General features: G+C 58.0%; 1 protein-coding gene across 2 annotated transcripts in view; it reads left to right on the top strand.

Moving 5' to 3' along the window:
• The window catches only part of ERI3 (ERI1 exoribonuclease family member 3), a 118,304-nt gene that overhangs the window by 73,042 nt on the left and 23,454 nt on the right, over positions 1-21,808 (top strand). For both annotated transcript variants that reach the window (XM_035537904.2, XM_050712332.1), the window contains exon 7: positions 12,589-12,688. In XM_035537904.2, the coding sequence (XP_035393797.1) occupies positions 12,589-12,688 (100 nt within the window). The remainder of the gene's footprint in view (positions 1-12,588; positions 12,689-21,808) is intronic.

Raw genomic sequence — 21,808 nt, 5'->3', positions numbered from 1 at the left:
TCTGAAATGGATGCTTCTTTCCCGGTGCCTCTGGGCGTTCATTAATACTGGTGATAACCGTTCCCGATTGTCTCCCATGCCTCTTTCCCTGCCTCCGTCCCTTAAAAATTCAGAAGGTAAAGCCAAGCGTCCTGCTATTTGTGCGCTTAACTCTTACTGCCTTGGCAAAACCTGCTGATGTGGATGCCGTCAGTGCCAAAATTACTTGATATTGGGCAAGGAAGGAAAGGAGCAGGGTAAAACGGAGTAAGAGAGCGAGCCCCAGAGGTTGAGGTGGTGCTGATGGCAGTGTCAGCTCCAGGGGAGGTGTCCTTGTCACCTGGCGAGCAGCCCTGTGCCTTCCCAAGCTCCGGGACAGCCCCAGGTCTTCTTGGTGGGTTCCCCCCCTCTCAGTCCCCTTGCTTGGGGTGCGGTGGCGGTGACTTGGCTCACCCTCTCCTCCTGGGTTGAGCGAGGGGACCGGTTCCCCGTGGAGAGGGGACGTGTCCTGTGCTGGCCCGTGCTGCCGGTCCCTGGCGTGCGCTCATAATGGCTTTGGGGTGCGTGGGAAGTTGTCAGGATCATTTTATCTCCCCGCTTTGAGGCAGCTTTGTGGCTTTATCTGGCTTTCGAGACGGCCGGGATAGCTAACAACATGCAGAGAGCATCCTCTGCGGAGGGGACCCGGAGCCTGGTTTTGCTGGAGGTCTGCTTTCCCACTTCGGAGAAACGAGTTAACCTCCCTTTGATCTCGGTTCACGGCTAACCCTTTAACAAAGTCCTGGATGTGCGAGGAAATCGATACTCAAGGCATTGAATTTAACACCAGCCATCAACTCAAGCGTAACACACACGCCGACTGACTGCGATTACAGGCAGCGGGCTGGGTGGAAGCTCGTTTGCCGGCTCTCTGGGGTGCTGCGGGGAGGGCAGGCGCGCTCGCCCGGCTCGCTGGCACTCGGTGGGGCAGGGGGACCCGCCTGTGCCCTGTCCCCCCATTCCCTCTGCGTCCCCGTGCCCCTTGTTCTCTCCCTTTACGTGTGTGGCTTGCAGCCCCGGTTCCCTGAGCAGGGTGCAGGGACGTGGCACGGGGAGCGTGCGCGGGTACGTGCGTTGCCCTGCGCTGGTGAGGAGCTGAGGGCTGCAGGCAGGGCAGCTCTGCCAAGATATTACAAAAAAGCTAGCACAAGTTAAAATCTGAAAACTAAAATGGCACAGGCGGGAAAGGTTGAGCGCGTGGTCAAGGAGGGAGCCGTGTCGTTTTCTCCAGCTCCGGCTCTCCCAGTGGAGATGTAATTAGATGAGCGGAGAGCTAATTGGGGCACCTTGTTCCGCACCAGCCTCTCCCTCCCTGCTGGCACGGTGGCGGGCGGTGGGCAGGCTGCCGGGCACAGCTCCACGGCCGGGAAAGCCGGGCTGAGCGTGGCCAAGCACCTGCCAGGCTGCCCCTGAGCATCCCCGTCACATCCCGGCCCCTCGGTCCTCTGCTGCAGACCCGCTCTCCTCCGGGAGCCGTTTCGTCTCGCTGGCTCTTCTCTGCTTTCCTCCAGCTGCAGCCGGAGCTTCGGCACCTGCACGGGATGGGGACGCTCGGTGAGGTGGCCCTGGCTGGTGCGGGACGGAGGTGGCTGCTGTGTCGTCCCCAGGGAGGCGTCAGCTGAGGCCTTGGGGACCCAAGGTCCTGAATTATCTGTCACTAGTGTCACGGTCTCCTCCGTGACCTGCCCAGCACCATAACATGGTGCTGGTCCCCCCAGCTCCTCCCTGGCCGTAGCCGGTTCATCCCCCCACGCCTCCATTCTGAGGGCCTCACCACGTCCTGCTCTTGGGCCCTTCTGTTCTCTGCCTTCCTAACCTTGCTCCAAATCGATTCTTCTCCGGCGTGCTCCCCAAACCCTGCATCGTCCCCGTTTGTTTGCTCTTTTACCGAAAGCGGGGAGCCTCAATTTTGTCCCCTGCTCGCGCTGGCCAGGGCGCGCTGCCTGCCGTTTGCATCCAGCAGGGCTCTTAGCGGCGCCTCTGCTTTCGCCTCCTCGGCCTTAACCCCGACCTGAGTCAACAATCCCGAGGAAGAGCCGCTGCTTAGATGATCCAGTGTAAACTCTGCCTTTGATTAGACAGGTGTCGTCCCTGGGCGCCGGCACCTCGTTACCTCGCCTTGGTGTTCCCTCCCTGCCGCCACGGGAGCCTCCGGCGTGGGCAAGGGACGCGGCCGCTGCCCTCGTAATCTTTATTGATCTTTTCCGCGATGCCTTGTGCATTGTATTCTCCTGCTTTTCTAGCTCCGTCCCGTCTGAGCGGCTTCGCATCTTGTGGGAGCGCTGGGAAACTCTGTTTGACTCAGTTCTTGCGGAGCCGGAGCAGTCGGGGGCTGTGCTGGCTCTGTTGGGCTGGTGCTGTGCCAAACGTGAAAGCTTGTTTTCCGCTCCTGTGAGTCTGCCGTCTGGGGAGAGGAGGTGGGAGGCTGCAGGGCACGTGTTTCCGTGCCCCTCTGGGCTGTCCTACGTGGGCCGGTTTCTCAGCGTCGTGCCGGAGGTGAGGTTTGGGGATGGTCACGGCTCCATCCCAGGTGGGTGGGAGCGCAGGAGCTGGAGGATGTGAGCACACGGAGCTGTGTGGGAAGTGAACACAGGATGTGGTGAGGAGGTCCTGCAGGAGCACTCTCTTATTTCTTTCCCGTCCACCAGGGCCTGGGTTGCAAGAGCAGGTTGTAACACTGAGACAAACCTGCTGGTCGCCCAGCAGCCCTCCTCGCTGCCGGCGTGCGGGCACCTGCCCTTGAAAATGCCGGGCACAAATAACGGAGGGGTGCATTGCCTCGTCTTGCCCCTGCGGTGGGAATGAAGGTGCAGTCATCCTGCACCTCCCCTCGGCTTTTCTCTTGGCTCCTCGTCCGTGGGTCTCTGCCCTCTGGAGTCCCACCGCCTCCATTTCGGGCATGTTTGGGCTCAACAGCGTAACCCTCACCAGACGCGTCCCCTCCGAACATGTCCGGAGCTCCGTGCACCGAGATGCGTGCGCGTGCCTGCCCTGGACAAATGGCTTTGTTTTGCACTGCAAAAACTGGAGTCAAAATGTCGTGTCGGTGCTCGCACAGAGCAGATTGCTCCTTTGCAGAGGGCAGCCTTTCTGCCGCTGGCTTTTACTCGGTGGTTCCCAAGCAGAACCGATCCCGCACAGGGAAACGATACAATATTTTGGCTTTTCCGACCTGGTTCAGGGTGAAGGGGAACGTGAGGGCGCCGGTGTTAGGGTAGGGCTGTTTCCCAGCCTGTCTCAGCCGGAGCAGGCTCTCTGCTAGGCGGCGAGGACGAGTCGCAGCGACGTGCTCCTTCTGCTCCCGGCGTGTTTGATCCAGACGGGCTCTTTCAAGGTGTGTGGAAATGAGCTGCAATCTCATCGCTCCTGCCGAGGCTCCTCGGAGGAGATAGCAGAAGGGTCACGGCGCCTCAGGAAATCTCCCTGCAGGCAACGTACCGTCACATTTCGCAGCAGACAGGCAGAATAACCTTTAGGGCATGGTAAGGGGCAGCACTTTCAACTCCGAGCCAGGGAGCTCGAGAGCTCATTTCTCTGACGCATCATTCCTGCATCCACCCGAAATACCTCTGCCATAACCCATCGCTTCCTTAGCTGGAATGGAAAAAAGGCCGGGAAGCTGGTCCCCTGCGTGCCGGCATGCGGAAACCAGCCTCGCCTGCAGAATGCACCCAGGCCCTCTTGCATGGCAGAGGGAGATCCACAGCCTCCAAGGGTCAGGCTGCTGGATTTGTGGCAGCGTTTAGCCCATTTTGCCTTAATTCGAGCCACGTTCACCCTGTGCACGGGCGCAAGGCTGCCCTGCCGAGCAAGCCTCCAGCACGGCACCCTGCGTCCATCCCCTCCCTCGCCTCCCCCACGTTTGCAGCCTCACCAAAAAGATGCAGCACCAGGATCCTGAGCTGTTTTTTCCCCAGATTTCTCTGACATGGTTATGGGGAGGTTGAGGGGCGTGTTTGGGGCCGCGGTGTGGCCGCCCCTATAAACTGGAGCCTCCAAAGCAGCCCCGTGCCGCACGCGAGCGGCTGCGCGGCGCTGGGAGGAAAGCGCCGGCTCTCCCTCCTCCCCTCGGCGGAGTAAATAATGGCACTTTTTATTTAGCTATTATTTCCCAGCGGCAGATATCTCCTCGGCTGTCTGTTTAACTATCTTTATCTCACCCTCCTTCTCTGTTTGATATAGTTATAGATAAACAGATAGCCACCTTAGTAAATAACATGTTTTTAAGAGACCGCTGGTATGGTTAACATCGTGCGGCAGCTGTTGATTTGTCTTTCACTGTTGGTTTTTTTTTTTTCTTAAGGAAATGCTTTAAATAAGGGATACTTCATCTATTAAAAAAAATACACTTGTAGCAGCTGCTAAGCCCATCCATAAGCCTGCTTTACGTTGTATTTGTGATGGGACTGACAGTGCATGGAGGAGCCTGATTATACACAATTCCATTTTAGCAAGCCCTGCGATGTAATTTCACAGGGCGATCAGTGTTTGAATGTAATAGCAGCCTGTGCTAAGGTGTCAGAATATTAAAGGCGCTAATGGAAAAGCTCCCTGGTACACAAGGGGGACAGCATTACAGGAGACGTCGCAGATGGCTGGGCACTAAACTAATGGGGCAGGATCCAAGAAGGGAAAAAAAAACTAGCGCAGGGAGAGCTCACGGGAGCACGGGCACCTGCTTCCCTCTCACACGGAAATTAAACAGCGAGCGAGGGAGAGAGGAGCGTGTGCGTGTGTTAAAATAGAAATGGAGGGGGGAAAATACCCCCTTCCGAAGGGCTGCGGTGTTTTGACAGCGAGCTTGGTGCCGGCTTTGCTTTGGAAAGGCCTGGGGTTGGATTGTGGGGTGAGTGTTTGGGGGGCTGTGGGCACATCCGAGTGGCCCCCGGAAGGGGAGGAGGAGATCAGTGGACACTGTGGGTTCGTATAATGCAGCAAAACGACAGCTCTTTGGTGGTCTGTAACCTCCAGCTAAATCCGTGGAGGAGAGATGCCTGCAGTGTCACGCTGTTCTCCACGTTCATGTCTCCGGGGGCTGACAGGGGGTCTGATTTTGGGGCAGCGCCGACCTCTGCCTGTTCTCCAGCACTGCCGGCGGCACCTTCCCCGCCTTGGCCATGAGGTTCCCCATGAAGAGGATTCGTCTGGCCCACGCTCAGCTGCCTGGACAGGGAACGTGGCGGTGGGTGGACATCCACGCAGCGTGTCCGCGGGCTTGCCTTCGTGTTACACCCAGCTTCCTCGGTCAGCGGGGTCCTGCAGGGCCGGGGTGGTGCCCAGGGATGGCACCGCAGGGTGTGAGCCAGGACAGGAGGGGTGAGTGAGGTGCAGGTGGTTGCTGCCCGGTAGCTGCCTGCCAGACACGGCTGGGGCTCTGCCTTCCAGGTGCTGATCGGGAGCTGCCTGTGTATCTCCGTGCTGGAAGCAGTGTTTGGAGCTGCTTCCAGAAACCAGCATAACCCAGCCCGGCTCTCAGCCAGAAACGCAGGGATGGCAGAGCAGGCAGCCCTGCTCAAACAGCCTGCCCCTAGCCCGAGGGCAGGGCGAGGACTGTTGAAGATGCAGGGAAAAATGCCCCCGATGCAGCTCAGCCCCTGGTTCCCACCCGGTTGTGCTGCTGGGCCACCGGACCCCCACTCCTGCTGGCCGGTGCTCGAGCTGCTCCCGTGGGTGCCCTGCTTCTCCCGTCTCCCAGGCCAGCGCTGCCCGCCCGGCCCTATCTCCCAGCCCCGCAGACCTGTAGCTTTGTTTGCCTTGCGCCCAAACCCAGGGCTCAGACCCAGGTCCCCGAGGCATTAACCTAGCGTGCCACCAGCCGCGGAGCACACAGCAGTCGAGAACATTTTATCCAGGATAATCCTTAGCCTGGGAGCAAAGCAGAGGCTGTTCGTGTTCAAACACACAGAAACGTGAAGCCTAAACTGCTTGGCACTTTGACACTCCGGCCTCGCGGGCGCTGCGGTCGTTGCGTAAGCCTCAGCGCCTGCTAATCCCGCGGGGCCGCGGGCACCCTGCCCACGGGGCTGCTGCTGCTTGTAGGGTCCCTCCTGCCCCTCCTGGGGCTAAGAGGGGTTACGGCCGGGCGGTTGCGTGGCGTTGCTGGGACGTGGGCAGACAGGCTGCTCAGGGGTATCTCTGGGTGCACCGAAGGGCCAGGCACCGTCCCGTGCCTCAGTTTCCCTTTGTGCAGCAAAGCTTTATCCGCTTGTGCCGCAGGGTGCTTGGGCAGGCAGCGGCTCTCCCATGGCAGCTCCAGAGCCCAGCAGGGGATTCTCCGAGCTGTGCGCAGGCAGCGCTGCAGCACCACCGGCCGTACAATTTTAGGGCATGCGTGCGCTTTGCAGGGACCCTACAGCCAGCGACGTGGTGCCGGGGGCTGCCTGCCCAGCGAGGGGAGAGCACGCACAGGTAGGCTGCATCCTCTGCAGCTCTCCCTTAAGCCTGGCCTGTCCTCCCGTGGGCTGGGGTAATGTTCGGGGTGCTGTTTGGGAGCTTTACGTGGTCATTTCGGAGGCCCCTTTGGGTGCCGCGCCGGTACAAACGCCAGCGGAGCTCTGCAAGGCAGCCGGATGCGCGCAGAGAAAGGCAGGGATGGATGGAGTCAGTGTCAGGGCAGCAATTGCTTATCATGCCTTATCTGGGAATATGAAACTGTATTGCATGACATCCAGAGGCAGGCTGAATAGATATGCCAATTCATCTCGAGCCCGGGCTTTGACAAGCTAGACTGCCCTTGTTGAAAGGCATCAGTCAAACAAGAGCTGCTGGCTGCTTCTCCCTTTCTTAGACTTTCCCTCGCTCCCGCGCTCCGTCTCCCCCTCTCGCTGCCTCCCCTCCCTCCTCCTCCTTTTTTTTTTTTTCTAAGCTGTTTCCGCACAAAATTGAAAAGCTTTGGAAATAAGAATAATAAAAGCCCCCCAAACTAATACCGTTTTAAGTACGCCCCCCCCCACACTCCCTCCCCGAATGGGCTTGATAAGGAACCCCGGTGTATGAAGGCATGTTTAGATAACATTGAGAATATTACAGCGGGGGAGAGAAAGTGGGGGGAAAAGCTTCCTGCCGCCTCTAAGCCAGGAAAGGCGACGGCACCCCGGCTAATACGAGTGTTTAATATTTGATGTGTTGGGATAAAGCAGGATCACCTTCGAATTGAATTGAGTGTCAGAATGAGAATCTATTACTGAAATTCTTGTGTGATTTGACAGCAAAGCAGACGATGTTATTCTTCACTAGTTACCGCAATCTTCTCCCCTACATCACTTAAATATTTTTTTCTTTGCTTGAGTAAACACACATTATCCTTTTTTTCCACCTCCCTTTCCCTTTTTTCTCTCCCTCTTTTATACTTTTTTTTTCCCTTTTTTTTTTTTTTCCTTAAATCAAACCTGCCTTTCGCAGGGCCGATGGAGCAGATTGTTATTTCTTTATTTGTCCTATTAAATGGAATTCCTGATCGTTTAATCCCGCTTTTGTAAGTGATTTAAAAACACTTGAAAAGCCGCGAATGTGGCAGCGCTTCTGACTAAACTGCTTAAAAGGGACCGGTTTCACCTGGGCTGGTGCTGAGCGGGGGAAATTCCTGCCTCCTGGCAGCCAGGAGGGCAGCCAGCCCACGGGGGACGAGTTCTCCTCCTCACCCTCCGTACCACCACTTTTTGCTCTGCTCCCTCCTTACCTGCCCCCCGTTTAAATGCTGCCCCGATCCAGCAGCCTCCTTGCTGCGGGGTTCGGCCTGGGGGGTGGGAATTTGCCCCTTCTCTTCCGTTGTGCTGGAAAGTTGGCGCGGCAAGGAATCCCAGCAAGAAATTCCCCGTTCCCCTCCTTCCCGTGGCTTGCGGGCAGTTAAATAATGGGATGGCGAGGGATCTGCTGTCCTGGGGGACTGCCTCAAAGACACCCCCAGCCCCTGAACCTAAGGATGCTGGGGGGCACCGGCAGTGTTTTAAGCTGTTTAAAAGCCCGCTTAACCATAGACGTGACCTCCTTTTTGTTCCCAACGCCCAAACGGACACAACGCCCTGACACCTCGTCATGGAAGCGGCGCGGTGAGGTGAGTGAGAGGGAGACGCTTGTTTTGGGCGAGCAGCTGACGTGACGGGAGGAAGAAGACACTTTTGCTGCCGCGAAGTCATTTTCTCCACTGCGCCAGTGTCAGGGGGGTCAGCCGCAATCCGCAGGCTGCCGCGCGAGGCGGGGTCCTCGGGGAGCACCCCCTGCCCCCCCGCTTCCCCACGCCGGCGAGAAACGGGCTGGGGAAGAGCAGCCGGGGACATCTCACTGCTGCCTGCTTTCGCTTCAAGCCCGTGTTTTGCACAGGCATCACTTTCTTTGGCGGAAACTTTCAGCCAAAAAACACCATCACTGTCTTTTATTCCTTCGCCCCCATCCTTCAGCGCTCTCAAACCGCTGAGCGCCTTTGCTCCTGGGAGGATTTTCCCGAAAGGAAACGCTTTCTCCCTGCCCGAAAGTGTGCGTATTAATATTAAAATTACGATTAGCGTGTGCAACACCCGCTGGGTCTGCAGAGGGGCCGGGGAAGCTGTGCCGGCAGCCTCGGGGTGCACCAGCAGAGCACCGGCAGCTCCGTGAGCGCAGGAAGGGTTTGCGAGGCTCCCCGAGCATCCTGACCTCCGCCCGGGTGCCCCGTTCTCCCGGTGTTAAATCTTGCCTTAATGTGACTGCCGAACGCCGGTTTTTGTGAAGCGCGCCGGGCACTTCCCCATAAATAAATGATGGAGCATTATTCAGTCCACTTAGATCAATACATCAGCCTGACAAGCTCCAGTTCTGGGAATTTTCTCACCCCCCTGGAACATCTTCTCCGAGGCTGCGCTGCTCGCAGGCTGCGGCACAGAGCCTGAAGGAGCCCGGCTGTGCTGGGGACAGGGGCGGTTTGCCTTCAGCTTTTAGCAAGGGCCAGCAGGTGAACGCGGTGCCAACCTGGGCAGCATTTTTATGAGAACTAGGCAAATCCTGCCCGTGGTCTTCCCCCCTGCGGTCAGTGCCGTCGTGCTGCCCAGCCCGACTCGTGTGCACCTCTCCCAGCTCGGAGGACCAGCTTTGACCCCCGAGACGAGCCACAGCGCTCTTGTTTTGGGATCTTTGTAAACTGAGGCAGGCGCATGGTGGCCACGGGGAGGTTTGGGGACCCAGTGCACCAGCAGCGTGCCCTCAGATCCTTTGTGCCTCATCCCACAGCAGTCCTTCTGCCGCCCCGTGGGTTACACGCTGACCCGCAGCATCTCCATGCCCCGGGGCGCTGTACCCCAAATCAGATCCCCCAGCAGCTCCCCGCTTCGGTTCCCCCGTCTTGGGTTTCCCGCAGGTGACGCGAGGTACAGGTTACCTGAGGACTTACCTCCCCATACCGCTCCTTGTAACGGGGTGTGGATTATCTGCCGTGCTGGGTACACGCGGGGAGATACAGCCTGCTCCTAATCTCCCGCTGCCGCGAGCTCGCATTTATCACAGGGGTATCTGCTTACCTTGGGTTCGAGGTCCCGGCATCGGGGACCCAGGGCGGTATTTGTCTGCGAGCTGCTGCGTATGCCTAGGGGATCGTATAAGTAAATAAATATAATTAATAATCATCCGGCTTCGGAGGAGCGTTGGCAGGGAGGTAAATGTAGCCTTCACGGAATTACAAACAAAATCAGGAAGAAGGGGAGACCTTTCGAAGAGCTGGTGCGAATGGAAATAATTGTGTTCGAGCTGCTCGAAAATTAGTCTGCAAACGCCATGTGGGCTAAGTTTGGTTTTGAATGAGAATTCTGACCCAAAATATTTTCCAGTGGCTTTTTTAAAAGATGCCTGTATTTTTTATCAATTAAAACGTAGGTGAAAACAAAATGCCATGGGGTCTTGCTGTCACTTTGGTGTCTGACCTCAAAGGGGGCAAGCCAGTCCCTGCAGCGCTGGGCTCCAGCCAGGGGGAGGGATAAATTAGGGTGGTTTCCCCGCCAAAAGGGGTTCCTGGCATTTTGTAAAGACTTGCGAGCAAGTTTAGGGGCTCGGTTTCGGGGCTGTGGCGGTGCCAGCGTTGGGCTGGGGACCCCGCGTCGGGAGCGCCGTGCCTCGCTTTAACAGTCAGCAGCAGAACTTTCCTGTTTAAAGATTAAACGTTGTCTTTAAATATTAAACAGCAAAGCTCCTCGCTCTTGATTGCGTGGCTGCTGCCGGCAGGCGGCTCAGAATTGCCAATTTTAATTAAAAAACTTTATTTTCGAATACAATCCACCGCTGGCAGAGCTCGGCGGCCTCCTCCCCGGCCGGGCTGCCCGTCATCGTCCCGCGGCCCGGCTCCCTTCCAGCCCCTCCGTGCCCGCGTCGCCGCCTGCCCGTGCCGAAGGGACACGGGGCTGCGCGAGCGGCCTCGGCCGGGGCTGATCAATGCCCCTGGCACTTCCTTCCCAAAGCCCGGGAAAAAACAATTAAAAGCCAATCGATCCTGCAGGCAGCTTTGAATATGCATAAGTGCACACTTGACCTTCAGTGGTCAGGCCAACTTCCAGCCCGGCTGCTTAGCTAGTTTGCTCAGGTACGGCGGCTGTACCCAGTGACCTTGGTTAGCCAAGCGAAATGCGATGCAGAAGAGGGGCTGGTGCTCAGCCAGGGGGGCTGCGGCACGGGCTCCCTGCTGCTGCTGCCCCCCGGTGCAGGGCTTTGGGTCAGGAGCCCCGGTCACAGCCATGAACCCGGATTTTAAGCAGCACGGGGGCTGCTTCTCACCCTCTCCCCGTGCCCAAGCTGGGCAGGGGCATGGGGAGAGGGTGAAAATGTCCCAAGGTGCTCAGCTGATGGGTGTTAGAGCCGCCTTGCCCCGTGCTGGCCCTGCTGGGGGCAGCAGGCAGGGCTTGCCCCTAGCACCAAGCCGGCTGTCGCTCTGCTGGGACGCTGCCACCCTCCCTCTGTGCTCCGTCGCTCGCTCCTGGTTGGGGTAGGAGCTCTCCAAGCCGGGAGCCTGCTGCTCTGCATCCGCCTGCCGCAGCCCAGGAGAGGGAGCCACAGGCAGAGCCGTCGCAGCTGGCACCCACGCCACCAGCCCCCGGCAAGTGGGAGCCCCCTGGCACCCCGGCACCCCACCGCCCCGCACGGCCGCCCGGCATCCCGGCCGCAGGAAATGTCAGCGATGAAGATATCAGAGCCTGTTTGGTGAAGGCGAGGGAACCCTCCCCGTTGTGTACACAAAGTGTAATTTCAGTGAATTATGCACAGACTTAATTAGGAGTTTTAATTGCTAATCATCTCCCAACAGGATTAGCGATGCTGTCTATTAATTACCCGTGGAGCCCTCTGTTTTGCTAAGGCACGAGGAACGCGGCGGCACAAGCGGTTACGGAGGCCGGCGACAAACCCGCCACCCCCGAGCCGTGGCTCCCGGGGGAGGGCAGGCGGCGGGGGCTGCGGGGCGGCCGTGCCCACGCTGGGGACAGCAGCAGGTAGCGGGGCACAGCCCCTGGTGGCAGCCCCCCGTCCCCTTTGCCCCCCATCGCCACTGCGGGCGGGGGTCCCTGGGGGCGCGCAGGGGGGTCCCACGCAGCTCCTCTCCGGCTGAGCCCCCCAAACTGGGATCCCGCTCGCCCCGCTTGGCCCCGTTCCTGCTGCTGAGCATCTCCCCAGGCACGCTCAGCCCGCAGAGGCGGTGGCACTGCCGCGCCGTGCGGTGGCCGCGGTCGGCCGGCGCTGATCCCCGCTGCGGGAGGCAGATAGGCGCCGCGGGATTGCCCTGATCCCATCTGGGGACAATGGCCCTCACGGCGGCACAGATAGCGCCGGCGCGAGCGCCGCTAAGCCCGCGTGCCGTTCTTAAGGCTCACAATGCGGCCGTGAGCTTAATTCCTCAAGATGAAGAAGATAGGGGGCTGGCAGCCCCTAATTACAGGCGCGGGGGCGGCGCGGGGGCCTGGCTGCGTCCCCGTTTGCATTGTCCGCTGGGGTTGTGCTGCTCAGGCTCCCGGCTCCCTCCCTCCGGCCAGGCTGTGTCTCTGTGCCTTGGGGCGAGCAGCGCTGGGGCCCGGGGTGGGGGCGGTTTCCCAGTGTGGGGGTCCCAAGGATGGATGGAAAGGAGAGGGGAGGCTGGGAGGGTTGTGGCTGCCGGAGGGTAAGGGGCTGCAGCTCGGGTCAGCCTGGGCTCGGCCACCCCTTTCCAGCCCCTGGGCGGCCCATGCGTGGTGCAGCAGGGAGGAATGATGCTGGAGCAGCCCAGGGACAGGCAGGACAAGCCCCCAGCGTGACGGAGGTGGCCGTGGGCGATGTTGATCCAGCACAGCGCCCGGGCACGGAGCTGGGGACTGACCCCTGGGTCCCTCCCAGTGGTGACGCTCCCGTACGAGGCTCAGGGACAGGCCCTGGACACCTCTGAGCAACATCAGCAGGGCCAGGCCTGCAGCACCTCCCGGAAAGTTTTTGTAGGGGTGATGCATGGGTCTGTGTTGAGTAGCGGGGACACAGACCTGCTCATGCCCCAGGAACTGCCGAGCACGGGCGGCTGCCAGCAGCGGGGTGCTCCCCAAAACGTGCCTGCGTGCTCTCTGCGCCGCCGTCTGACCCTCTGCTTCTCTCTTGCAGGCGTACAGCTTTGCCATGGGGAGCTGGCCGAAGAACGGGCTCTTAGACATGAACAAAGGACTGAACCTACAGCACATAGGGAGGCCTCACAGCGGGATAGGTGAGTGACCGGGCCCTGCGCCCTTCCCGTCCCTGCGGCTGCGGCTCAGGGGGCGCCTCAGCTCCCAGAGCTGCTCCAGGCTGGGTGGTGAGAGCCAGCCGAAGGGCTGCGGGGTCTCAGCTGGCGGAAGGGAAGAAGATGCGCCAGGGAGAACACTCACGTGCACGTGCCCGCGGTGCCCCTGCTATACCCACACCCCAGCCAGAAGGGGATGGATGGGGAACACATCACAGCTCTCGGTCCCTCTGGGGGTGCTGGAACTGCAAGAGGTGCGGGCTGGGCAGGGGGCTGTCCGCAGTGGGATGGTGCTCCAGCTCCTCTGGGTGCTGTGGCCATCCTCGGAGCAGAGGCTGGGGCAGGCAGCGGGCTGCGGGACCAGCAGGAGCTCAATGCACGGGTCACGAGGAGCTAGCCCGCATCCGCTGGGCTGCACCGCGGAGAGCTGCATCGCTCTCGCCCGTCTTGTGTCTCCGTTCCCTCTGCCTCCCGGCCCTTCATCCGCTCTGACTTGAGAGCATTCAAGTTTGCAAGGAGGTAAGATTTACTTGGAAAAGTCACCTGCTACCTGGGCCTCGAGGAGGCTGTTTAATATTGTTTCAAGACTCTAACCATTAAACTCTCCAATCAATCCAAGTTACGGAGATGAATTATTTAAAGCTCACCAGCTTTTAATTAGCAAGCTCCTTTTGAACTATGGATCTGGTTGCATTATTGACGGAGGTAGCATTAAAATTTGCTTCCTTGCCTGGGAGCAGATTTGCCTTGCTTGTGTGCCACGTTGCGGGGGATGACGGAGAGGGAGCCGGGCCTGCAGGAGCTGGGTGTGCCGTCCTGCTTTGGGGCTTGGACCTTGCCTAGGGTCCCCCTGGGGGATGCAGGGTTGTTTTGCGTCCCATCTTCCCTTGTTTTATTTATGGCAAGAGCGCTCTGTTGCTGTCATCTCCTACTCTGACGAACTGTCCCCAGCTCCGGAGTATCATCCGTCTGCCGTTGGGTTTTGCCCGCGTTTATCTCAGCGCTGTTGTCTTGCTCGGGTGTCTCTGCCTGATGGAGCTGAGAAAGACGCTGCTCGTGTCCCTCCCCGCTCCAGCCCTTTAGGAAGGTTTTGCTGCTTCGTTTCTGCCAAGCCGCCTCCCTGGGGGAGCACTCCTGGCTGCTATGGGGTGAGCCATGGGTCTGCAGCTCTGCCCCAGACTCCTGCAATCTTCTGCCTTTGGCGGGGGCAGCAGCCGCTGGCCTCCCGTGCCTGGTGGCTTTAGCGGAGGCTGAGCTCAGCATCCCTCCTGGGACAAGGCTCGGGGTGATGCTGGTGGCTGGAGACCTGCCTTACCTGGCGTTTTACGGGGACACCAGCCTCCTGGCCACGTCACTTCCCAGCTCAGGGATGCAGGGATGTGCAACGTGGGCTTTTCCTTACAAATCTGGTAGAAAAATCGCAGTGGACAGCCACTTCTTTTTGTAAACAGATTGCAGATTTGTGGTCTCGCCTGATGGGTTGCGCATTGCTTTATTTTCACAACACTCCCTGATTCACTGGCTCAGCAGATACCTGCTCCAAACCTGGGCTCTTTGCAGCCTCTGGGACCGGTCCTCACTCTGTGCTTCCTTTCCTCTCCTCTGCTTCACCTCGTGTGAAGTCCTGGCAGGCACGGGGCACTCGATGCCCTGCCAGATCCCGGAGGGGAACCTCACCTTGCACAGCTGCCATGTGCAGGCAGGGGGCTTGTGGTGGACCCTGCTGAAATCCGGGGCCACCTCCCTTGGGAAATACGGCTGCGAGTATGCGACAGCAAGCTGCTGAGCGGGGCTCGTTTCCAGCTTCCAGCCGGTTTCTGCTCGCGAGCAAACGAGCTGCAGATCCTGCCGAGGGACAGGGAAGGGTTGGTGCCACCAAAGTGTCACCTCTGTGGCAGGCTGTGCAAAGCAGCTGCCTTGTGGCTGGGCATGCAGGGGTCCGGTGTGGGTGTGTTGTGGGAGGGAAGAAGAGGGGATGCATCAATATTTCGGTTTGGTGAGCAATTCCAGGCAGAGTAAGGGGGTGGGAGTATCCTGCTCCAGAAGGTGAGGGTGCAGGAAATCCGTGGGAGATGGGAAAGGAGCAAAAGGGGAGTGAAGCCTGTTCTTCCACCTGCAGTCCCAGGTTGGTGTTTCAGCTATACGAATCCCCCAGAGGGGACTTTCTGCAGCTCCTCTCTCTCCTCGAACACCGATTAAATGCATGGCAGCCCCAGCGTGGGCTGGAGGGTCTCGGGGGTGCCCGATAGGAGGTTTCGGGAAGGACAAGGCGCAGGGGAGGGTTAGGGCGCAGGATCCGTGCGGTGACACCAGCACGGCAGTGTTCTCACATCGGGGCCTCTCTGTGGACTTGCAGAGACTGATACAAATCAGAATGATTGAAATCGCAGCTTTTAATTGTGATTTAAATCAGCCAGCAGGGCACCTGCTTTCGGTAATTGATTTTCTTCTGGTTTTGCACTTTTTTTTTATCCGTTTCCCTGAAGAAAGGTCAACTTTTACTGACCAGCACCTATCAAACCGCGTTCAGCTCTCCCTACCATTGCCCAGATGTTAAGTCTCGTTGTCCTTTTACACATCAAATACCGTATTTGCATTTATTTTGATCAATAACGTTACATAATGTGCCTTTAGTCTGGGTTTTTAGATCATTGTCGCATTAGAAAAATGGTGAGTTACTGTTTGTTATTCAAGAGGTGGGGATTAAATTATTATTCATGATGTGATTTGTTGTGCTTTTGAATGAAAATTGGAATGCCAAGTATCTCAAGTACCCGTGAGGTCGTTTAAATGACGTTTATTAGTGAAATACTGCTTCCCTTGCATATGCCTGGCGTAGAAGGAAAAGTGCATTTCATATTTTTTGTTAACGATACCAGATGCATGAAACAAAAGTAAGAACAGTGGCTGTGAGTTGAGCAAGTGTTTCTGGAAACCACCCCTTCAAGGTCTTAGAGTTAGTCTCCTCCTCGCCTACGTTTGCTTGTTTTTCTGATTATGGAAGAGAGAAAAGGCACACCTTCGTTGTGTTCGGGCCTTTGTTGTTTCTTGGCTCCGAACGAGCCAGTTATTGTAGGGAAAACACACCGAGACAAGGGAGTAGTTCCCAAATCTGCAGAAGAAGCCACTGCTGGGAAAGTTTGTTTCCCATTTCTCCTCTCCGGTTCCACCTGCAGTGGGTTGGAGCAGCGTCTAAAGCCCGGTGTTAGCCCTTGCTGTTGGTCTCTTTTGAATCGAATGGAATTTAACCGATCCTTGAAAGTTTAGACTTCGGCGCGCAGATTATTAGGATTTCCCATTTAGCTCTAAATGACAGGTATGGGTTTTTTTCTTTTTACTTCTTCAGGGACGAGGTCACCCAGGCCGCTGTGCCTCTTGCTGACGGACCAGGAGCATGCATCCAAGGCTTAGCCCCAGGCCAGGGGGCTCGGTGCTGCCGGGCACAGCAGGAGGGTCCTGGCCAGGAGGAGCCCACGGGCTCGGGATGGTGCCAGCTCGGTCCTGCTCACAGCCTCGGCACGGGGCTTCACCACTTCCCTGTGCCATGGGGCCGAGAGAGAAGGGAGAAGCCCCCTGCCTGGGCAGGTCAGCGGCCCCTGCGGTGAGCGACCCAGCAAGCACCCGGCGCCTTCCCAGCCCCGTCTCTCTCTTTTTGTTTCCTGATTGGAAATCTCGGAAGGTTAGGGTGTGATATTGTTCCTGATCCGGAGCATTAATTAGGCCTCGGAAAGAAGAAGAGGAATTGCGTGTTTTTAACGGCGAGGTTAATGGGATGCTCGCAGAGTAGACAGTTTTAATGAGCTTCAACTCGATGCGCAGTGAGTTTACTCTTTGTGTTAAAAGGGTCACACTGCGCTAGTTTGATGTGGATTGTCTCCTGGCCCCCGGTGTCATAGGTGAGCGGCTGTCAGAGTCCAGTCAGAGCGCATTTACTTAGTGACACGATTCTAATTAACTGCCGCGGGCTGCCAGCGCCGCGGGGAGCCGGGCGGGCGCCTGCGGGGTGCTGCTGCCCTGCCCTGCCCGCGCGGGGGCTGCGCGCGCTAAGTGCGGCGGCGGGCACCCCTAATGGGGGCCTTTGGCTCTCAGCTCCGGCTCGGGAGGGTGGCCCACGAGACTTCTCCTCGCCCCGCGAGGTCCTCAGAGCTCGCCGGCTTTCTTCCAGCCTCCTCTCGTCAGCCTGCTTTTCTTCCCCCACTTCCTGGCTCTCCTGGCGCAGGGATGCTGCGAGCCCCGAGCCGCGGGCAGCCCCCAGGGCACTGCGAGCCCCCCGTGCCCACCCACCCTCCGCGCCAGGTGGACCCAGGGGACGGGCACAGCATTTTGTGACTCTCCCCTCTGTCTTTTTGGTCGCTTCCCATCTCAGCCCTCGCTGGTACTGGGGATGGAGCATGCAGAGCCCACTTTTCGGCTCTCAGAGGAGGTGATGCTCTTACCGGGAGCAGTGCCACGTGCTCAGCACCGTCCTTTTGCCGGGGTGGCAAGAGCCAGAGAACACGGGGCTTGCTCGGGACCAAGGAGCTGCCTTGGGGCCACTGCCCCGGACACCCTGGGGCTTCCTCTCCCAAGCAGCCTGAGACAAAAGGGGAGAGACCCCGAGTTAAATAATTAAAAGAGACTTAAGTAAAAAGCAACAGAAATGTCACCAAATGAGCAGTGTCACTCCGAATTAGCGCTGGTAAAGGTCAGGCGGATCCCGAGCAGGTGGAGCGGACGCGCGCGGGTGCCGCGGCGAGGCTCAGCATCCCGGCAGGATGGAGCCTGATGAAAGGACCCGGCCGGATGCACCGTGGGACCACGGGACCGGGAATGGGGTGGCACAGGGGTGGCAGGGTCCCGCTGCGAGTGCCGGGCCCTACATCCTGCAGGAGGAGCGGTGAAGCTGGGGCGGCCGGTTGGAGGACGCACGTCTGTCAGAGTCCAGTCAGAGCACATTAACGCGGTGACATGATTCTAATTAACTGCCGTGAGAGGTGTCACAGCTGGAAAAGCAGTGAGCAGAGACAAGCTTTTAAAAAAAGAAAAAAGCAATGTGACAGTCTTTTTTTTTTCCCTTTTCTTTTTCTTTCTATTTCTTTTTTTTTTTTTCCTTTTTTTTTTTTTTTTTACTCGTGTGCTCTCTCCCCTCCATGTGGGAGTGGATCTAAAGATAATTAGGATGTCTGGCTGCCTGGGAACCTGAGCCAGGGCTCTTTTGCTTTCAGTCATTTAAGTTTTCGACATCTCTCTGAAGGGACTTGGTGGCGCAGTGGATTACTGCGCGCCGGAGTGACAGAACACTCTTCTAATCGTAAACCCTTTTTAGAAAAGATTCAGCTCTCCCTTTTTCCCTGGGAGCAGCGGGGGGTATGTTCTGATCACTGCAGCTCTGTTCCCATACACGCTACAATGGGAAACTCAAGGTCTTTCAGCTGTTTCCTGCAGTTAACAAAGGAGGCACAGAAGAAAGAAAGGAAGGATGATTGAGTGTTTGTGTTGACTGCACTCACCCCTCCGTCCTACCCAGCCGAAAGTTGATCGCGCTCCCGCTCGCAGGGGCACGGTGCGCTCGCCTGGCCCCACTGAGCCAGGGGTGGTTGCCGGAGCCGGCCCACATCGCCCCGGTGTTCTGGGGGAGGTGAGACAGGCTGCGGGGCTTCTGCTGCCTAGGACAAGCCCCGGTGTGGCACGGCGATGTGATGCCATGCGATGTGATGCCATGACGCGATGCCATGAGATGCCATGCAGTACAGCGTGATGCCATGAGGTGTGACGCCATGAGATGCCACGCGATGCCAGGTGGTGCCATGCGCTCCTCCCAACCAAGGGACAGGTAGCTGAGGTTGCTGCTCGCACAGGCTTTGCGAGAGGCAGGCGCAAGCCCCCAGCTTCGGGCTGGAATCAGGTGTGTGCAGCACCGGTGTCAGGCTGAAGAGGGATGTCTGGTATGTCTGGGCTGGCACGGCTGCTGCTGTCCCCCAGCTCCTGTCCCCTCTCACTTCTGGCTGTCCCCAGACACATCCGACCAGCGGTGGGGACCGTCCCCCCTGGGGAGGTGAGCAGGTCTGCTGTCCCCCCCTGCAGCACGGCCTCTGGCCCAGCTCCTCTCCCCAGTGGCAGACGGAAAACCTCTCAGATACATTTTCCGTATCACCCCAAACCCTTGTTGGTGTACGGGGAGCAAGGCATTGCTGGAGGGTGTGTTTATGGCCGCTCTGTGTTACGAATCAGCCAGTCCCAAACCCAGGAGCTTGCAGACCCGAACTGACCTACACCACAGAGAACCCCGTGCGCTGCCTCGGGCCCGTCCCACCGTTGGCTTTTTGGCCGGTCCTGTTGCAAAATATCCCTCCCTGCACGGCGTGAGCCCGGTGGGCAGCAGGAACAGCCTTTGCTCAGGTCCAGCCCTGTCCCTTGGTGTGCTGGATGGGTGAAACATGCTTGCTGGCACTTGTTCTCCTGGAACAAGCAGCATTGCCATGCACCACGGTGCGGCCTCAGGCAGAGACATACGTGATAGGTAAGAGGCCTGGGAAGATCATTAACTTCCCAGAGAGCTTTTTCAATGGAAAGTAGCGACGTAAAACACCGAGTGACATTTTGATTTCCCCGTGGATCATTTTGGTGCCGTGGTGTCTCTCAGTGATGCGTCCCAGACGAAGCTAAACGGTGGCTCGTCTTCTCCTACCTGTGAGAGGGGAGAATTTCCTCCTAACGAACATAAACGCCTCAATTAAGAGCATGCATTGCCTGTCCTTTTCTGTGCTACCATGGAAGAGGTCTTTGGAGGGTGTCCCTAGCCTGCCCTTGTGCACCTGCACGCTGGGGGACAGGCCAGCAGCTTGTGCCCCTCCATGGTGGCTCCTTCTCATCAAGCCCTGGTCTCCAGGTCTCCGTCGTCCTCCTCAGCCCTTCTCCAGCCTCCCTGACCCCTCTGGGTGATGTGGAGCTGGCGGCTGTGGTCTGCCAGGGTGCTGGAGGCTGCGTTGGGAGGCTCCAGCAGGTTCGTGCCCCGGCTCCTCCTGTCTGCAAATACCTTACCCCAGGCTGGGCTCCTGCCCGAGCTGTCCAGAAGATGTGCCTCTAACGAGGGCCGTTTCGGAGGTGCGGAGGGGAGGCCGTGTCGGGAGGGACGCGGGGTGCACAGCCACCCCACTTCTCCTAATGAGAAGCGATTGCGAGGTGCGGGAGGGGAAGGGGCAGCAGCCAGCCGGAGAGACTCCGCCGCAATTTAACAAGTTTCCATTCCCCCGAGTTCCCTGACAAGACCCCCCTCCAAGTCTGTACAGGAATTCATAAGAATAGGATAATTAGGATGTTTCAAAGCTGCGACCCTCAGAGGAGTCCTTGGATTAATCTGTTTTTTCCCTTAAAGACATCTGTAACTACAATCTTTGTTTCTCTCCCCTTCTCCCCCCCCCCTCCTTTTCCCCGCTTGTCTGTCTCTGTATCTCCTGTCAAACCGTCGCAGACGTAAATGACAAAGAAATCAGAAAGAGAGATCAATGCGGTCCAAATTAGCACTTGGAGATAGACTGTGCTGGAGATGTCAGAGCCTGACCCCGGCTGATCCGCCAGCCTCTGCCGGTGATATTATGCAAATTGCATCCATCTGGCAGCGCCCGGCCAAGGACTAATGGGGCAGGGAGGGGGCTGCGGCCGCGAAGGGGACAGAGCTGGGGGTCTTTGGGGAGGGGGCTCTGCGATGGACGGGGGAGATACGGCGGCGCCGGGGCTTCGTTTGTGCTCCTGGGCGGATTAAAATCCAAACTCCCGATAAGAGATAACCAAATTTCATTTGGCTTTTGATTTTATTCCTTCTCGCTACCCCTGCACAAGCTAGTATCGAAAAAAAAAAAAGGGGAAAAAAAAAAAAAGCTGGTTCTTGGTGCTCTTGTTTCCTGCACGTCATTACCACTGATGGCAGTTTGAGGGGAGAGACAAAGTCGGGGAAAGAAAGCAAAAAAAAAAAAAGCCAGCTGCTTAAAAGACTGCTGTAATAGGAGCATGGATAATAGAAATCTCAAATTACGGTGATCGCCTTGTTAAGAAGTTTGAAAATACGGCCAGATTGTCTTTAATGAGAGAAATATGGCTGTTAGTTAGTGAAGGAGGAGGGAATGGACCTTGTTTCAAGATCTGTAGCTCGCCCATCAAAGAGGCACCGGCTGTTTCATTTCAAAATCCTGTTCCTCTGCCTGATATTAAAAATAGTTGTTAAAGGCTTTGACTAGCAAGATGATTCTCTTTGGCTTCCTACTCTCATTCCACCTCCCCTGAAAGACTTCGCTCAGAGAGAACTTCTGCTCGAAAAAAAACGAGGGAGCAAAGAAAGAAAGAGAGGAAAGTTTGGTGCCTTCGGTGGGTGCAGCGGGGCGATGGTGCCTGGGAGGTCCCGGGGGTCTCAGGCTGGGCACCGGGGCTGTCCTGGGCCGTGGCGGCCAGGAGGAAGCTCTGTCCTCGCCGTGAAACCTCGGTCTGCCATGTGGGGGGGTAAATCCTGGGGTGTACCACCGCATCCCGCACAACGGTTCTGACCCCGGCGCTGCCCAGGAAGGGGGAGCTGGCACAAGGGGTTTGGGGCTCAGCTCCTGCGGGGTTTGGGGCTGTTAGCACCACGCTCTCTGGCTCTCATTTAGGCCTCGCACTCGGCTTTGTGCTCTCCCTTGGCTTGGCGTGAGGGCGGGAGATGTACCACAGGCAGGACGGGCCCTGGAGCCTGGGCCCGCGGCACCGCCGACCTCCCCGCAGGCCGTGCTCGTGCTCGGCCCCTCATGGTGCTCCTTGCCTCTCCTCTCCCCCTGCCCAGGGCCGGGGGAGGATACAGAGGAGGGCTCTGACAAGAAGCCGGCTCTGGCAGCTGCCCCCGTGTCTCGTTAAGAGCTAACGGGCACCTCCGTGCTGCCGCGCTCTGACCCGTGACTCGTTCCTCGCTGCGGTGCTGACAGTCCCCTCTCTGCGGCAGCCCGGCGGCTCCTTCCTTCTGCCCTGAAATCAAAGGATGGCGTTAATTGGTTTAAGGATCGCTGCCCCGCGTCCTGAGCGGCCTGTTGAAGATAACGAACTTGGAGCACGTTAATAGCCAGCAAACCTCAGCAGAGGACCTAGGGACAGGGTCTGGATGGG

This window comes from Cygnus atratus, chromosome 8 (assembly GCF_013377495.2).
Source record: "Cygnus atratus isolate AKBS03 ecotype Queensland, Australia chromosome 8, CAtr_DNAZoo_HiC_assembly, whole genome shotgun sequence".
NCBI lineage: Eukaryota > Metazoa > Chordata > Aves > Anseriformes > Anatidae > Cygnus > Cygnus atratus.
The sequence above is the reverse complement of the archived record's forward strand: the minus strand, read 5'-3'. Positions and strand labels throughout refer to the sequence as shown.